General features: G+C 48.6%; 4 protein-coding genes across 9 annotated transcripts in view; 2 read left to right on the top strand and 2 right to left on the bottom strand.

The window, feature by feature from the left end:
- Positions 1 to 1,423, bottom strand: part of LOC125952856 (RNA-binding protein Rsf1) — a 5,052-nt gene extending 3,629 nt beyond the window's left edge. Inside the window, exon 1 of one of the 3 annotated variants that reach the window (XM_049682595.1) lies at positions 21 to 1,423. The gene's annotated coding sequence lies outside the window, so the exon portion shown is untranslated. The remainder of the gene's footprint in view (positions 1 to 20) is intronic. The other 2 variants (XM_049682596.1, XM_049682597.1) reach the window with 2 other exon arrangements.
- Positions 1,424 to 1,499: 76 nt separating this feature from the next.
- Positions 1,500 to 3,184, top strand: LOC125952841 (uncharacterized). The gene is made up of 2 exons (XM_049682575.1): positions 1,500 to 1,963; positions 2,037 to 3,184. Exons 1-2 carry the CDS (start codon positions 1,500 to 1,502, stop codon positions 3,073 to 3,075), a joined length of 1,503 nt encoding a protein of 500 aa, XP_049538532.1. The 3' UTR covers positions 3,076 to 3,184.
- LOC125952834 (mediator of RNA polymerase II transcription subunit 17) lies at positions 3,067 to 5,391 on the bottom strand. Its single transcript, XM_049682564.1, has 3 exons — positions 5,226 to 5,391; positions 3,362 to 5,129; positions 3,067 to 3,296 (listed from the first exon to the last, which is right to left on the bottom strand). Exons 1-3 carry the CDS (start codon positions 5,312 to 5,314, stop codon positions 3,216 to 3,218), a joined length of 1,938 nt encoding a protein of 645 aa, XP_049538521.1. The 5' UTR covers positions 5,315 to 5,391; the 3' UTR covers positions 3,067 to 3,215.
- A 4,239-nt stretch (positions 5,392 to 9,630) lies between these two features.
- On the top strand, positions 9,631 to 11,466 carry LOC125952855 (uncharacterized). Of its 4 annotated transcripts, XM_049682592.1 has the most exons (5): positions 9,751 to 9,778; positions 9,847 to 9,897; positions 9,966 to 10,454; positions 10,591 to 10,849; positions 10,942 to 11,466. In XM_049682592.1, exons 3-5 carry the CDS (start codon positions 10,168 to 10,170, stop codon positions 11,119 to 11,121), a joined length of 726 nt encoding a protein of 241 aa, XP_049538549.1. In that variant the 5' UTR covers positions 9,751 to 9,778; positions 9,847 to 9,897; positions 9,966 to 10,167; the 3' UTR covers positions 11,122 to 11,466. The 4 variants fall into 4 exon arrangements, with proteins under 4 accessions (XP_049538551.1, XP_049538549.1, XP_049538548.1 ...); XM_049682594.1 differs by lacking the exon at positions 9,847 to 9,897 and having other exon boundaries at positions 9,631 to 9,778; XM_049682591.1 differs by lacking the exon at positions 9,751 to 9,778 and having other exon boundaries at positions 9,788 to 9,897.
- Positions 11,467 to 17,572: the final 6,106 nt, after the last annotated feature.

Raw genomic sequence — 17,572 nt, 5'->3', positions numbered from 1 at the left:
AGCAGCTTGCTAGTACACACCCTAGCGATTTCGCCAATGTGTCCACAAACATCGGAGGACTGCATTAAAATGGATCCATGCATGCAAAACAGAACGGAGCAAGCCGACGGAGAAGTGCACACGGGTAAACGGTGGGTTCGGAGGCGATTCTTGATGAAGCTAGTAGGCTCGTAGAAACAGAGGAAGCGCGTTCTCGCAGCGAGGCGGCATCCGCTGTTTGTTGATGCAAATTATGTAGGTCGACCGCGCGGCGGTTTCGTAACAAACGGTGGGCAGGAAGGGATTGCGCCCGAATTCGAAGCAACGCGGAGTGCCTTTCGATGGTTAGCCAGCAGCAGTAGGACATCTCCGTTCGGAAAGCTGCGCAGAATCAATCGTAGGTCGATGTGCCGGAAAGAGCAAAGCAGATGAAGGACGCAAGGATAAGCAGCAACAGCAACAGCAGCAGCCAGTAGGAGTGTGTGATAGGAAATTTAGAAAGCAGCTCTTGCTTGGTGGTGTGGCCCTAGTCGAAGTAACATGGGCGAAAAGAAAATAAAACAAAACAACAACTAAAAAAGAACGATTGGAAAGCAAAACATGAAAAGTGCTCAATTGATTTTCCTCTCCCCGTGAAAACTTTGTATGATGCAGCGAAGCGCGGCTGCGCACCCGCACGCACATAACACATGCAGCATAAAAATAGAAGCTGCAAACCGAGCTCCTCTCGTCGAGCAGGTTGCGAAAGACGCCGGAAAATAGCACAGAGAGACCGAGACCCTCATCGACCCGCGCTCCCGGATAAATAATTCATCGCGGGTTACGCGGTTGCATCACACAGGGCGGGGGGAAGCGGAGGTGCGGTCACGGGTTACCGTCGATTTGGTGGGCCATTTTGGTAACGAAAGGAAAATCATACGGGGCTTTTTCTTCTCGACGGCGATTTTAACGAAGAGAAAACTAGATTTTGGTCGGGTTTTTTTTGGGTTTGGCTCAGTGGTAAAATGGTTACCGTCGTCGTCGTCGTCGTCGTCGTAGTAGGCGTAGGCGTAGACGAAGTAGGCGGCGGGGCTTGGCGATCGATCGGAGCGGGTTGCGGGAGGAAGCAAATTACTCAACAAACCGCAAATATTCGACGATCTCGACGGGGTACGACGGCGGGCGTGGCGCACGGTGACGACGATTTGCAGGGGCGGCGACGGATGCGACGGCAGCAAAAATCCCCGGGCAGTTCCGGAGTTCCGGAAGCGAAAAATCGATGATGCGCAGTAGTCGGTTTCACGGGGCTAGAACGCAGTCACGGTAATGTTTTGCAGTACGGGCACGGAATCGGCGATAGAACGAATCTTCTTCTGCTAAAATCGTCGTCGCACTACGCTGAGGTCACCACTTTTCACGGATTTTCACGGATTTTCCTTCCAACAACCTCGGGTGCTGGCTTGGAAAAAAAGCTGCTGTCAAAGCTGCCAAACCGGAGCTGTCAAGCTGGCGTCGCTTGTTTGTTTTGATTTCAGCGGCGCATGTTTTTTTCTCGGCGCCCGGTCGAAATGTTGAACGGAATTGGGTTTTTAAAAGGCTCCAAAACGGGAGGTTTAATCGTGTACGAGGCTGACCCCACGGAATCCCTGTTTAACCCAATGGACGGCGGTGCTGGCGGTGGTGGCGAAGGCGGCGGATTGTCGGTGGACTTCTACAACAAGCGGCAATTTGTGAAGGTGAACGAGGCCGTGTTCGTGGAGGAGGTGAAGAAACGGCCGATCCTGTACGATACCGGAATGCGGCAAAGCAAGCGCATCAAACCGCGGACCGAGGCCTGGCGTGAAGTGTCCCAGGCCGTAAACCTTTCGGTCCAGGAGTGCCGGAAGCGGTGGCGCAGCATGCGAGACGCTTTCATGAAGCAGGTGCGAACGAAGAGCGAGGAAGAACGCAAATGCTGGGTCCACTATCGGTTGCTGGAGTTTCTGCTGCCCTACATCGCCCAGAGGTTCGTGTTACTCCGGGGGGAAGAGGATCATTTCATTGTCGAAAGCTAATCCAGTTTATTTCTCTCCGGACAGACAAATGGCCAATATGATTAGCAGTGAGGAGTACGAACATGATTACGACTTTGTTGAGCTGGACAGCGACAACGAGCTGTACGATGGTGAACCGATGACGGTCTCGTACGTGACCGAGGATGGTGACGAGGTGTTTAAGGTCCTGCACACGCCCAGCATGCCACCGCTCCCCGATACCGCGCTTATCAACGTGGAAGATACCGATTTTACTGATGGAGGCGAGGAGACCTGCTTGAACGAAGCGATGCTCGGCACCGCACTTATCCCTCAAGAAGTGATTATACAGGAAAATCAGCTAACATCGCTAATCAACCATCAAAGCCTACGAACCGATCAGTATGGCCATTGTGCGCCCGTCTCTGGACACAGTCTTATCGTTATGAGCGAAGAAGAGGTAGAATCGATCGAGGGGGATGTGAGGGATGAGGAAGATGAGGATGAAATCGAAGAGATGGAGGATTCTCACAGTCTGAAGGAACCACAACAACCACAACAGACCGAATCGAGGAAGGGAAAGGATGGTGAGGTCACTTCTTTCCTGTACGAAGAGCATCTCGATTCCGCGTTGCTGGCAAGCGAACAGTCAACAACCAATCCCAAGGATCAATGCGTTGCACTACTATCCGAAGAAACGTTGGTGTATAATGGAGACGGTCACGAGACGGAACTAGAACCAGACCAGTACCAGTCCCCACCGACTACCACGAAGCGATGCATATCGGCGGGGATGGAGGAACAGTCTCATGCCAAGCGACAGTGTGATCGGAACACGCTGCCAGGCTTTCGGATAGAGGAAGAAGAGGCGGCTTTAACCGTCAGTTCGCACGTCGCACCGGTTACGCCACGACCCAGCGAGCCAACGAAGGAATCGGATGCCCGGCTCGGCATCACGGACTCGGACGAACGGTTTCTGCTCTCCTGTGCCCCGATTCTGCAGCAGCTTCCGGCGAAAAAGAATCATCTCGCACGCCTCAAGATACAGCAGCTGCTGTATGAGCTTCAGTACGATGAAAAGTATAATTGTGAGGTCAGCAATTGATGAGGATTACTATTGTTTTAATCGATCTTTTTAAATGATGCTTTTCGATGGTTCGTTATGAACGTATCTTATGTTGTAGGTTTACAATAAATTTTTACGAAAATCATATTTGTGGAACGCTCTGCGTGCTGCTTACGTCCTTATGATTGGCTGGTCAGACTGGCCATCAGGAATTCCATTTTGTTGTGGAAGTTTTTCCCCTCCATTTTATCGAAGCGAACCTACAATGAGAGGATATAGCATGTTAGTGTGTTCTGTTGATGCGCGCAGAAGCCAATATGCTTACCTCCTTAAAGTGACCACCCAGATGCTCCCAGTGACGACCCTGTACGAGCGAACCGGGGAAAAAGTCTTTGGCCGGACTTTGAGCGATGTACACTTTAACGTCGATCTGGGAATCACAGCGCACCTGAACCGCGATCAACCGATCGCTGTTGGGCGAGGCAAGCACACAGGAGCTCGCATTGCCGAGTGGTTCCACCGCACCAATACCTAGGTGGCTGCTGCTCGAGAGAATCTGCCAAGCCATACACTTGGCCAAGTTCTGCAAGCAAACGATCTGATGCTGGCTGATCTGACAAAGGATGAGATCGCGAAGTTCCTGCGGTTCGTACGACATGTGCATGATACGTCCATCGCGACAAATACACTTCAGGGAGCGCTCCTTTACGTGAATAACGAGCGAAGTTCGCAGGTTTGCATCGTACCCGTGCGAAGTTATGTTGATCTTGACGCACGACATGGTCGGACTGTTCATCGCGTTCCAGTGAGACGTGATCAGTGGATCCTTCACATCGCGAGCCAGCGTATCTAGCACGTACTGCGTGCGGCGTCGTGTGAAGATGTGCTGTGCCTGGGCAATGATCTGTTCCAGCAGTGTTTGCGATTTTGTCATCTCCAGTAACTCGTGCCGATCGAATGCGGACGGACCGGCGAGCATTCGTTTTTTGCTCGGTCCCAGCGGACCACTGGCCGGATGTGGGAATGGATGGTGAGTATTTTTGTGATGAAACTCCCGAAGCAACTGATGCAGACTGTGCTCGAGCACATGATCGTGGTCTTTGATCGGTTCCGAGCTGTTGTTCGAATCGGAAGACGTCGAATGGCAAAGGCTGATGATGAGCTGGATGCCCGGTAGCAAAGTAGCCCGAATCTGGTTGCCAACGACAACGTGTGGGATCGGAGCCTGCAGTTGGACGGCTTCACGAGCGAGCTGATTGAACAGTTCCTTGCAGAACAGCACGTTCTGGGCGTACTCGAGTGTCTGCTGCCAGGCACCGGCCTGCGGGACGAGCTGCGTCGATCCCATCATGTTCAGTGTGGCCGTACAGAGATCCTCTTGATCTTTCTGTGTGATGACCTTGATAAATGCCACACCCTGCAGCTCGGTGGGTACGTTGACGCGCAGCGCAGAATTAATTTTAGGGCAGGCCACCGTTCCGGCTGCACCCGCTCCGGATGGGCTTGGCGGCGGGGAACCGGATTCTTCGTCTTCTGCCTTCGTCACCTCGAACATGCCCGGATGCATGAATTTTGAGCCCGCCGTCCGGTAGCTCAGATCACCGATGATCGTGTTCGAAACCTTCTTCAGCCGCCAATTACGTCGTAAGCGTAAAAGCTCGATGTGGAAGTCCGTCGAGTTACTGCGATTAACGCCCTGGTCGCTTTGGGCCGCTTTTAGCCGTTCTACGCCACTCTGCAGAATGTTGGCCGCACTGGCCAGTGCCTTTTTGCGGGCGTACACCAACACCATCGGTTTCACTTCCGGCGGTTCCTGCGGGATCGGATCGAGCACCATGAAGCGCTTCTCTTTCGCGATGTGCAACACGTCGGACAGGACGCACATCTCGGTGAGCGCTTCCTTTAGCTTGTTGCGCACCGAGTCCCACGGCCACAAGCTCGACTGGAACTGCTCCTTCGGATCTTTCGATTCCTCTTCCTTCTTTTCGTCCTCCTTCTTGATCGACTGCTGAAGCAAATCGATGTCGCTGGACGTTTTGCTGAAGTCTATCTTGGCCGCACATTTCGCCAGATGCTCCGAGAGTGTCGGTGGTCTATGGGGAGGAGCAAGATCATTAACGGGATGCTGGCCATGGATTGCCCCTCAGGTTCTTTCCAGAACCGGTGGCCGGAAACTTCCCCAAACTTACAACTGATATGTTTCGGAGCCGTCGTAGCTAATTTCCTGGATTTGATTTTCGATCGGTGCCTCGACACTTATATTCGCCGATAGGGACATTTTCGGGGGATTTTTATCTCTTTTTCGTAGAAAATTCGATGAAAATATGAGGAAAAAATGAAATTATTTTAAGACGCCGAAACTTTTCTTTTTATTTTTATACCAGTTTGTCGATGAACCATTTTTCAAGCACAACAAAGCAGGTTGCTCGAAAAACTCGAGCAAAACTACCCGAAATAAAGGGACTTTATTTCGAGCAGGAGGCGCTTGAAATAATGTTGAATGAAAATATTTTCTAGCAAAGTGTTTATAAAATTTCGACCAGTTTTGCTTAATTTGAAACGGCGGTTTTTTAGATGGTTTTTTTACGTGGAAAAAAATTTGAAAAGAAAATTCTCTAAAATTTTAACGAAAATTCTCGTATTTTGATTCCATTTTTATCCGAATCTGTAACTAATACTCAATTTACACTAGTTGATTTTGTTCATAACTCATGTATTCTTCATTGGGGCGCTTCTTGGAGTATGGTTATAGGGAAAAGGATACTCGTTTGCTCTCAAATCTGCACTTTAATGCCCTACAATTCTATTGATAACTTGGTTCGACGTTTGTTAATCGGACCTCACTGGTCGTATCATCATTCTGGTATAGCTTAAGCCACCATTATCCCTGCCAAAATTGTTCCACAAGATGCTGTCTGCATCTTTCCCTTTCGCATTTCGATAAGATCCATTCAAAAACGCTTCAGTGCAATTCCTAAACCACCAGCCTCCTTTAAGACCTCCTGCACAGCTATCATCTTCATCATCATCTCTAATGTTATCTCTATCATGGGTTGAAAACATCATTCCTATGTGATCACTGAGTGCATCTCCCGCCGTACCGCTGTATGTTCCAAGAGATTTCAAGCGATACCGTTCGTTTTCGCTACCGATGCGAACTGATTTGTACCGCGAGTATGCGTAGTTATTGTGGAAATCCTTCATCTCAACCAGAAGTTCACAATTCCATTTCTTTGTCATCTGATAAACCTTTTCGACACCTTGCCAGTGCTCGCCACCAACAGCGCCAAATCCTTTACGGTAGAGGGTCCAGTTTTGATTGAAGTTAAGTGATCCATCGAAGCGATGTTGAATTACCATCCAACCTCCACCATAGCTCTCCTGCTCACAATAGGCATCGAACACGCGGAATTCGATATTTCCAGCAAAACGATAGACTCCAGGCTGTTTGGTGGACCCATCTATGCAGGGCCATTGCGAGTCGAGATCTTTCTCTTCTTCTGGATTAACGCGACCTTGCTTCTTTTTCGAAGGAACAGCAAATCTCTTTTCTTTCGAAGGAACAGGTACATCGTCAGGTTTTTCAGCAAAAACGGCCACAGCTATGATGAAACCCACCACTATGAAACTTATTCCATGGATGACACACTTCATGGCTACTGAATAACGGCTTTGTACCTTGTCTTGCTAGAGTCAGAAACGCAAGTGGCACTCAATTCACAGTGAGTACCCAACGAGAATATGAGCTGAAATTCTGCGCATTTGGCCAGGTTCATGTGCTGAGCAAGCCCATCGATTGTACCAAACGCGCGGATTAAGAGCTGGATGTGCTTAAATCTGGCGCGTGCGAGTTTGCTCACATTTTTCGAGCATTGGATACGTCTCACGTACTCGAATTCGAGCTGTGAGCATGAAACTCGATTTTTTTAAACCGAATTTTTTTAAACTTAACCGACAGGTAGATTCGTTAAACTGAAGGTAGTTGCGGGAGGGAGTGTAAATGAACGCGTAGTGCCGTGTCCGCTCGCATTCCGCTAAAATCGTCGAAGCAAATAGTTCAGTGTCTCCAGTGGTGCTTAAATTTGGTAATTGTGTTGTGCTGTGAAATTGTGTTGTGCCTTCAACCTCAAACGTGTTCGTTTTGTTCTGTGAACGAAAGGTGTTGAGTGTTTTCCCGTGAACTGTGTGCTGTGAAATTGTGTTGTGCCGCTTTGCCTTCAGCCTCAAACGTGCTTGTTTTGTTCTGTGAAAGAAAAGTGTTGAGTGTTTTCCCGTGAACGTGTTGTGAAAATGGATCGTACAAAGCAGTTGCAAAAAAGTGGCGTGTTCTATCGCCGGAAGAATGCCATAAAGCGTCAATATGAAAACGCTAATCTTGCAGCTGGTAAGTCAAAACAAACGATTATCAATAATTGGTGCGAATAGTTGAGTGATACTAATTTTTTTTTTCAGAAAATTCAGTTGGCTCGGACTCGGAGGAAACCCACATACCCCAAGTGGGTGGACTTGCCCCTACATATGGTGTCCACCCTACAGTGGGTGGACTTGCTGCTGACGGAGCTCTCGCTTTGGCATCTTCTTCAACCAGGGTACCCAAGCAAACATAGGTAGCCTTCAGTTCTCATGAGGAGAACAATAACTCCCCCTGAAGGCTCCAACAGTTCTGCTGCTGACAACAATCAGAACACCAAATCCCCTCAAAGGCTCAAACAGTTCTTCTATGAGAATACCAAATCCCCTTGAAGGCTCCAACAGTTCTCTTATGAGAACACTAAATCCCCTCGAAGGCTCAAACAGTTCTTTTATGAGAACACCAAATCCTCTGTCCAACACCAAATCGTGTGAAATTTAATTTTTTTATTACCCAAGCAACCACGATCCTCTTGTCTGCTCTTTATTCGAACAATTATCCTCCTGAAGGAACGGACAGCTCTCCTCATCAGAACAATTTTCCTCCTGACACCGGTGGTGCATTTAACCCAACGATATTTTTTAATAAAAACCCGGAGACGGTCTTTTCCCTGTGGAATGAAAGTTTCGAATCATTTATTTGTCCGATTTTGAACTCCTTCCGCCGATTTTCCCTTTGTGAATCAATCCCGCTGAACGCCGCGTGCACCCGGAACACTGACGATACCACGCGGAGGTCGCAATCGATCGTTGCGACCGATCGGGGCCGCAAACTCAGCTTCAAAACACCGGTCAGGTTCCGAGGTTCGTTCTCCACACCGGTGCTGCCTTGGGCGGATTGCGGACACTGCCGGTGACCTTATTGCACGTTGCTCTACCATCCCGAGGGGTCGCGCTCGCAACAGCCAGCATGACCATTTTGTTCAACACCATGATCATCTTTCGGCAGGTCAGTTCACCGATGATAATGCATTCCGTCATCTGTGGCTGTATGCCTTTTTCGGCATCGATTACCAGCGGCATCATATTGGTGATCTACGCATCGCCGATGATCGTCCGGATGAGGTTGACATGGCCGATGATGATCCGGATGAGGCTGGCATGGCCAGCACCTTCAACGAACGTGAACTGAACACGTTCAAACCCAACCCTTTCAGGTTATCCGGCAGATCAAACTGGAAGCCGAGATCAAACGTGATACGAGTTTGATGACGAGTAGGAGATGTGCTAAAGTTGCTCTGTAAGAATGTTGATCCTTGATATTATGCCGGCATTATAATGTTATTTTAAAATACTTACGATGGTTGATTCAGCTACTGCAGTACTTGGTTTAGATGTGCACTTAGAATTTAGAATTTTCACTTTTCTGAATTTGGATTTGAAACATAAACACGCGACCGATCGGTTTGACATAATGTGCGTGAAGCCAATGGGTGTTTACAACCGCCACCCCCCATTGACAAGCAGCATGCAATGTAACTGCTTAATGTTTAAGGCGGCTGCTAAGCGGCCACTAAACAGGCAGGTTTCTCTACACAGTGGCCGCTTAGGGGCCGCTTAAACATTAAGCGGTTACATTGCATGCTGCTTGTCAATGGGGAGTGCCGGTTGTAAACACGCAGTTGCTGTAAAACTCCGTCCAGACGAGCAACAAAGTTATCGCGATAACTTTTGCTCAATTTGAGCAAAAGTTATCGCGATAACTTTCTCGCCCTACTGTTTACATACGATTTGAAACTCCGTCCAGACGAGCAACAAAGTTATCGCGATAACTTTTGCTCAATTTGAGCAAAAGTTATCGCGATAACTTTCTCGCCCTACTGTTTACATACGATTTGACAGCTCCTAAGGGGGTTTTCACTCGTTCTCGCTTGCTCGCTGTCTACACGTGCATTCCAGTTATCGCGATAACTTCTCGCCGGATTTGTATGGGATGACGTTTAATTTAGAAGTTCTCGTCGAGAAATTCTCCAACATTCGTCATCGTCTGGACGGAGTTTGACAGCTCCTAAGGGGGTTTTCACTCGTTCTCGCTTGCTCGCTGTCTACACGTGCATTCCAGTTATCGCGATAACTTCTCGCCGGATTTGTATGGGATGACGTTTAATTTAGAAGTTCTCGTCGAGAAATTCTCCAACATTCGTCATCGTCTGGACGGAGTTTAATGGTATGTGTGTCATTTGGATGTCGTCCTGAAAATTCCGGAAAGAAACGGCGCAATAGCAACGCCGGTTGCAACATCGCGTGTTAAAATAAGTAAAAAACCTTTAAATGAGTAAAAAGTGTAGTGTAGAATAAGTGAAACAGTAGTGTACCATCGTAGTAAGCTGAGGTAAGTGTAGTTCTCCTTAAATGCGTGTTTGTTTCTCGTTTATCCGCAGCATCGTGATCGTGACGCAGTTTCTGATATTATGAAGGAACACCGGATGATAAGAAAGGCTATGGGATGAAGTAAGTACGCCGGTACCGGATCGTATCAATCCACGGTGACACTAACACGGATTCTCCCTTCCCCACAGGATGCTCACAATTCCATACTAAACTTTGAGGAGAACGTGTCGTGTACTTTGCCGTGTAGGAAGGGCCCGGTGGCGTCGAGTTGGCCAAGTAGTGTAACCTGCCTACCTTTCTGCGGTCGGTGGCCTTTACGGGGGGAGAAGAACTTCGAGCAGGCACTGAAGGATGCGCTTAACTTTTGAACGAAGTGAAGTGATCGATTGAATGATTTGTGCAGCAACAGCAGCATTCTGTACATCATGTGCAGTAGACACAGCAGCCGGTGCAAGGGGTGCGGTGAATGGGGGAGGTGAAGGATGCGCTCACCTTTCGAACAAAGATGCTCCGTTGCCAGCCCGTACGCCATACGTGAATGGTGCCGGTGATGTGCCGAAGGAAATCGCCGGTCGTGAGTGGAGTGCGGAGACGATAGAGGACGTCAATGCGACTACAACGGTGCTTGCCCTGAAGCATGGACCGAAAATGTTCATCGAAAACTACTTCCGTAATGGGTAAGTCGCGTCGGCACCGAGGTGGGGCGGGCGGGATTTGTACATACAAATCATAACAATGATCTCTACCCCGTAATGAATGATATCAATGATCTCTACCCCGCAATGAATGATAACAATGATCTCTAACCCGTAGCACGCCACCGCTATCACGACATCACCGCGGCGCGGGAGAACGATCGGCTAAGGCCCTGATCGTCAATGGGGAGTCCCCTCTGCTGATCGGGAATGGTAGCAGCTGCTGCTCGTCATCCCACGAACGGATCCACAATGAATTACTGCGGCATGCACTGACGCATCATCCGCTCCATCACCACCACCATTCGAATCAGCATCACAGTGAGGTTCAGCAACGGTACCTCATCGGATGCCACTTACGAAAACAGCGAGGAAAGGTAAGTCCTTATACCGGTGGTCTGATTCATTCTCATTCCCTTTACCTCTTTCTCTTCTTGACAACCACCATCCACATCATGCATCGGCCAAGGATGTGGAGGAATGTATCGGCCAAGGGAATGTGCTCTCCTCGCCAGCCTCGTTGAACGGTTTGTTAAAGCGATCGGCACCGAATGATTCGTACAGTGGCACCTCGACTGGCCATCATCACCATCACCACCATAATCGGCAGCAACTCGTTGCTCACCGGATCAACGAACAATGCGGATAGCAAACGGTGCCGGCACTCCTCCACCACATCATCCACATAATCTCGGCACGGAGTACGGTGGCCCAGCACCACTGTCATTGCCAGGTACGGGTATCACGGTGTCCCCATACTAAGGTGGAATTCTGCATGCTGCTAGCATAGCTTCGGACGATCTACTAGCGTTACACCTCGCCACCATGGCAAAGAAAACCAAAGGCCGCATCGGAACGGCAGTGATCCAGCAGTTGCGTATGCTGTGAAGGTGATGTTGCCGTCAGTGCGACCGAAACTGCCGCGAAGGAAGTTGATTCGATTCGAAAGTCGAGATCGAATCGAAGTGTATCGAAAGAGAGCACCATGCATGGCATTAATACAATAGTAAAATAAATTAATTGTACAATATTATAATAGTTTCATTTGATTTAAATGAGAATGAGAAAGAAGGTAGGATATCGGACTCTGGCGAACTCAACACGAGGGTTATAAACGTAGATTCAAATTCTGTCAACTCAACACGAGGGTTATAAACGTAGAGCAATGTCGAGCACCTTTCTCACGGCAGTGAGATTCGAGCTCACGCACGGATTACGCGCGGATTTTACTGCAAGCACGTTCCTTTTGACGTGTCTTTAAGAACGTCGCGATGCGGCAAACGACATGTCGAAAGCCCCATGATCCACAAGATTTTTTCGCTTGGGTAGGCCGGTAAAGGGGTAAAGGGCGTCAAAAACATAATGATTGTATGTTTTGAAGTGATTATGAGTTGAACCCACTCTGCTCTAGGCGATAAAGCATTCCTAGCCATTCCTTTTTCGCAGCTGATAATGAGCTAACCAAAACGCCCAGCATGTGACCGTTGATAGTACCACTTCATCGTGATTGGTTTAATCATGCCGTGCCTTGTATGGTATCAATGTCATCATTAATCACTATACGCTTGCTCATATTGGTCGTCTGTTTTTTATTCGTCGTCCATCTTTTATTAGGGAAACATAATGCGTTTATTCGTTAATCTGCACATACATTTATTGGTATGATTTTTTGAGACACTGTTTTATGTTTTTGCTAGTTCAATGGCCGTATCAGCATTCGAGAAAATATTAGGCCCGACCTTTCCCAAGAACTTAAGAAAAAACGAAGTCTGGTGAAGAACGGATTTTGATATAGCCCATTCACAAATTCATTCTGGCCGCTAGAGAACCACCAGCCACCATGATTTTCGTGTGCGTAATGACGTTGGTTATCAGGATCGTTATCTCTATCTGGGGTCGAAAATTTCATTCCTTTGTGACCTGCTAGTATATCCACTGTTCCACTATATGTTCCCAGTGTTTTAAGATTGTATCCCTCCGCTTCACTGCCGATGGCAAATGCGTTGTAACGGGCGTACTTTAACGTGCCATTGAATTCTTTCATTTGAATCAGCAGCTCACAATCGTGCTCCTTCGTAAATTGATAAACCTTTTCGAGACCGAGCCAGTGCTCACCGTTGACACCGCCAAATCCATTCCGGTATTCGGCCCAACTGCGATTGAAGTGCAGTGTCCCGTCGAAGCGATGTTGAATAATCAGCCACCCTCCGTCAAACTGCTCCTGCTCACAAAGTGCACGAAACGGTAGCGATGCTTCACTTGCACGGATTTTATACTGTCCGGACACTTTTATCGGCACATCCTTGCAGGTCCGATAGGATTCGAGTTGAATATCCAACAAGGCGCTACGCATCTGTTTATGATCGCGCTCCAAATTGATCAGTTTCTGTGGTACATCCTCTGATAACTTGCTCCGAATATTTGCGATCACCTTTTGCGATTCTGTTTGCTTCTGTTGCACCTCTTGATTCATCTTGGTCAATAGCTCGTGGGTTTGCTGCAATTGTTTTCGATTTTCTTTAATGGATTTTTGTTGCTCTTGCACCTCTTGTTGTAACATTTGGAACTGATGCAACATAGATGCCTGTCCGGAAAGGATCATCTCCAAAGCAAACCCCGATACCGCTGTCGATTCTGGTGTGTCTGGATTCACTTCTTTGGAATTCGGTTTATCACTTGTTACAGCAACGATTAGAGACACCAATATGTACCAAACTACACGCTCCATGCTGAAGAAACACTCGCGAACAACAATAAAGCAGCTTGTTTTGCTTGGGTCAGAACCGCAAATGCTACTTAATTCACTGCGAATAGCTCCTTTAAGCGAATCGAGCGTTGATAACAGAACCGTTCTTATTCCAATGCTGATAATGAGTCACACAAACAAATCACCATGGTTGAGAGCGGCTTCTGGAAGCGCATTTTAGGATGACGATGTGGCTTTATGTATCCATTTGAAAGTTGATACCACGAGAGCACCACCTTATCGTTGAGACGAATGCAAATTTCATCAAACTGGTGGTCACTGTTTGAGTGTGGAGCGTCTTGGGAGTGTTAAATCATGACCTTCAATATGGCCCCTCATTGCGATAAGCTACAAAACTTACTACGATCAACGACTTCGCAACGAGCAGACAGCATAAGCAAAAGCATTATGTGCAATCGCAGGGGAAGTCTCCTGAAGAGAATTGCTGGTGTTGCACCAGATAAGTAAAAAATATAAGAGACTTCGAGCCTGTGGCACCTCGAGAATCTAAAATCCCCTTCTCAGAAGCATATTTCCGTTTCAGGCCAATTAGTAAATAAGGACCACGAAGAGAATGTCCGTTACCCTCGTTGCATCGTACCAAAATCAAAGCAAATGACGATAAATTAGACTTTAGTTGAAAGTCTCCGGTTTACCAGGAAAACCATAAATAAACAGTACACTCAAAAACGATTGGCCACTGGCTACCATCACTGGCACAGTCATTTAGCATTTTCGCTCGGTCGCAAAGATCAGCAAAAAAGTGTCCCCTGGCATGACGGTCCACTCATTGGTGGCGGAGGAAAGCAAGAGGAGCGGGCGCGTATCGCGGGCCGTTCTATCCTCTAATGATTCATAAAACTTTCACCCAGCGTTCGCTGATGCCGAACTTCTCAAACGAGCGTGCAAATTAAAAACAAATCAATAACACAGCGCTGCCTAGGGACGCCCGGCCCGGCATGCTAAGCAACAGCCGCGACGCAGGGCATTGAATGAACGGCGATTGAGTGAAGAACGAAGAAGGAAGAACGACTACGATACGACGCAATCCGGAAGCGACAAATTAAATAAACAAATCATAAAAACGTTCGCTCTAAAAACATTTCAATTGATTTGCTGACGACGGCGTCGAGGCGCCTCCGGAGGACACGCGAGCGAAGAAGTCCGCGATGAATAAGCTGGCGATCGGTGGATGGTGCGATGTGTTTTTCCATTGAAGTTCCCAACCATGCCTCACGAGAGGAAGAATTTCCCGCATTTCCTGGCCGGCCTATTGCTGGTCGAAAGTTGTGGCTACCCGGACGCGTCGTCCGGACAATCTTGATTAGGCAGGACGACGCACCCGGTGCTGATGACAAAGAGACCATGGACCATGGAAGCTGCTGCTGATGGTGGTTGGAGACGCTGGTATGCTATAAAAATATCATAAAAATCAACAATCGACACACTGATGCTGCTGCTGCTGCTGCTGCCCGGTGAACCGGTGTGAAAGGACATCAGCGGAATGGCACGAGCGCGCCACCGTTTTTGTGCCATTTTTACGGACACACCGGACCTCCTCCTCCACCTGCTCATTCGTCTGCCCTGTCCAATTTCACTTTTATAAGATTTGTGTCCCGTAAGGTATACCGTTGTGAGCGAGAGAGAGAGAGAGAATGGTCCAAATTTAGATAAATCTCTTTTCCGTGCGAAGCTATAATCGAGATCGGTATCTGCAATAGCAAATGGCGTTCCGGCTTATCGCTACGCCGGGATCATTGTGCAGCATCAGTCGTCTGCCAATAATCGATAGCGCAAACATCATTTCCGTCGAAACCATTCGCCAGCTCCACTCTAAGCACAAGCATAAAGTGCCAATGGTGACCATCGTCATGGTGACAGGGACAGTGCCAAGTGCACTAAAACAATCGACGGTTTATGACCGGACGGCCGGTGTGACGGCTTGTCTTCCCGATCCCCGATATGGCCGGGCCGGGCCGGGCATTTCGTCCCGGCTTTTACTGCCGTACGGATTAGTTTATAGACGCGCTCGGCGCACCATCATCCGACACCGATGATCGATCGATCGCATCATCGATTCGAGAGCAGCTTCCGAGCGGAACGGGAATGACACTTAATTGGACAACCCCACTATTGAGGTTTTAATGCCGCTCGACGGACGCGTCGACGTAATTTCATTTCGATGCAAATTTTATTCCCGATGAGAACGGCGCAACATTGTCCCTTTCCGCGTGTGTGCAGTCCAACCCCTGGCCAATAAAAAAAAAACCGAATCTCAACCCTCAACGCACCTCAATTTTGAGCTGCAGCTGCAAATTAATTAACGCTGCTACACCACGGTAACCACGGGATTCGTAATGAGAGAGAGAGAGAGAGTGAGGAAGAGTAACGGCAATAATTGGGCTAATTAGTTGGTCGTCAACGAGGGCTTCACGGTGCGAGCCGTGTTCCTGGTCTATTGTAGTCCAAGAAGAACACTCGAACAGCACAAAACACGCGGTTGGTTCGTCAGCATCGCAAGCATTTTCGCGACGTTCTCGTGCCACGTCAAGCCAGCAGTGTATGGTATTAAGCGGATAGCGAATGCATAAAATAGTAATTGAATCGAATGACGCGTATGGTTGCGGAGAAGGGGGGGGGGGGGGGGGTGCATGTGCCAGCGAATCCTTTCCTACACCAGCAGCTCCACACCGTGTCACGTGGCGCAACAGGAGAAAAGTTTTTCCACCCCTTTCTCCTCACCCACCATGCCGTGGCCGATGCAGTGCATGCAGTGATTGTGCTGCGGAGGGAGCACAAAGCACAAAGTTTCCATCCGTGGCCATCCAACGTGGCAGCAAACGACGGGCGGGGGAAAAAAAAAGAGAAGAAACAAAATTGGAAACGTAATGCCCACCCCCGGGGCGGCGGCGTCCCAACTATAGCAGCAAAGACAAGTGTGAAGCAAAGTAATGACAGTAATGACGGGAATAAAAATAAAAACAATCATGCCGGCGATGATGATGATGATAATAATAATAATAATTGTAATGATGGCAATGGCGCTGACACAGCTGACATGCTGATGGTGGTACCAGCAGCAGCAGCAGCAACAGCAGCAAAAGTTGTGGAAAGAAGGAGTTGCTGCTAGAGTTGGAGCAAAACGGAACGGAGCGAGGTAATGAAATGATCATCAGCGCGATCGTCCTTTGCCTGCCCGCTTGCCAGTTTCCATTCCGGCGCGATGGTGAAATGGCAAGAAGTTCGGTTCGGAGGGAAAGGCAACACGAGAGCAGCTATAGAGCTGCAGCTTGCGTCCAGGCGTTCAAGTTTAGAACAAACCTGCAACTGCTGCCCTGAACCTCCAGCTACTCCTAAGCGGATTCAGATGGTATAGACACACACACAAACACACACACACACAGTGGTGATGGGAAATGGAAAGGAAAATGCGGAGAAAAGTTAAAAACAAAAGCGGCTGCTGCTGCTGCTGCGCTACCCTAGCGTACCAGAACGCAGAACGCAAAGAACGTGAAGCAGAAAGGACAAAAGGGTTTTTCCTCGTACTCGCGCATCCTGCAAATGGCCGTAAGGCACGGACACGGACACGGACAGCAGCACCGACGCTCACGTGGCAATGCGGAATAAAAATTGTTCTATTATTAAACGGGAAAGTTTAATTTGAAATTGTACCTCGCACCGCTGATGACGGCGGCGACGATCTGTGGGCGTTGCGAACGCACCAGGTTGCACCGAGCACAAAGAGGGGGGGACGCACCTATGCACCGTTGGTGTCCGCGGTCCGTTCTCAACACGTTTCCTTGCTGTCGAAAGCTGCATCACCACCACCGTCATCAGCATCAGCATCATCATCAGCATCATCATTATCAAGTCGGAGGTTTTACCACGTTTTGGCAGCAGCGGCATAAGTTGCTCGGTTGTACCAGGGGGGCCTGCGGTCCTTTTCAGCAGTTTTGCTGCTCCTCCCACGTGGCAAGGAGCTGTATCCGCCGCATCTTTTGCAGCACCACCATCGCGTGGTGGAGAATGCAGAAAGAAAGAGCAAAAGTCCAAACAGCAGCAGCACCAGCAGCAGCAGCAGCAGCAGCAGCAGCAACAGCGGCGAGTGTATACTGTTTAGTGCACCGGAGTTCTGATGAGGCTGCAGAAAGGTGGAGGGAGACGATGTTTTTAGTATGCAAGACGCAATTAGTGCATCCCCACCCGCGTTGTATTTCGATTTATCTTTCATTATGAAGGTAAATTTGCATTTATATTTAAGATTTGACACTAGCGCGCACGGGTTTGGGTCGGCTAAGGTACCGGTAGAGGTCGTCTAACACTGCGCGGGGGGTGAATCTGTTTTCGCTTTCGA

Source organism: Anopheles darlingi, chromosome 2 (genome assembly GCF_943734745.1).
Source record: "Anopheles darlingi chromosome 2, idAnoDarlMG_H_01, whole genome shotgun sequence".
Classification (NCBI taxonomy): Eukaryota; Metazoa; Arthropoda; class Insecta; order Diptera; family Culicidae; genus Anopheles; species Anopheles darlingi.
Note: the sequence above shows the minus strand (reverse complement) of the source record. Positions and strands in the feature narration are given on the sequence as shown.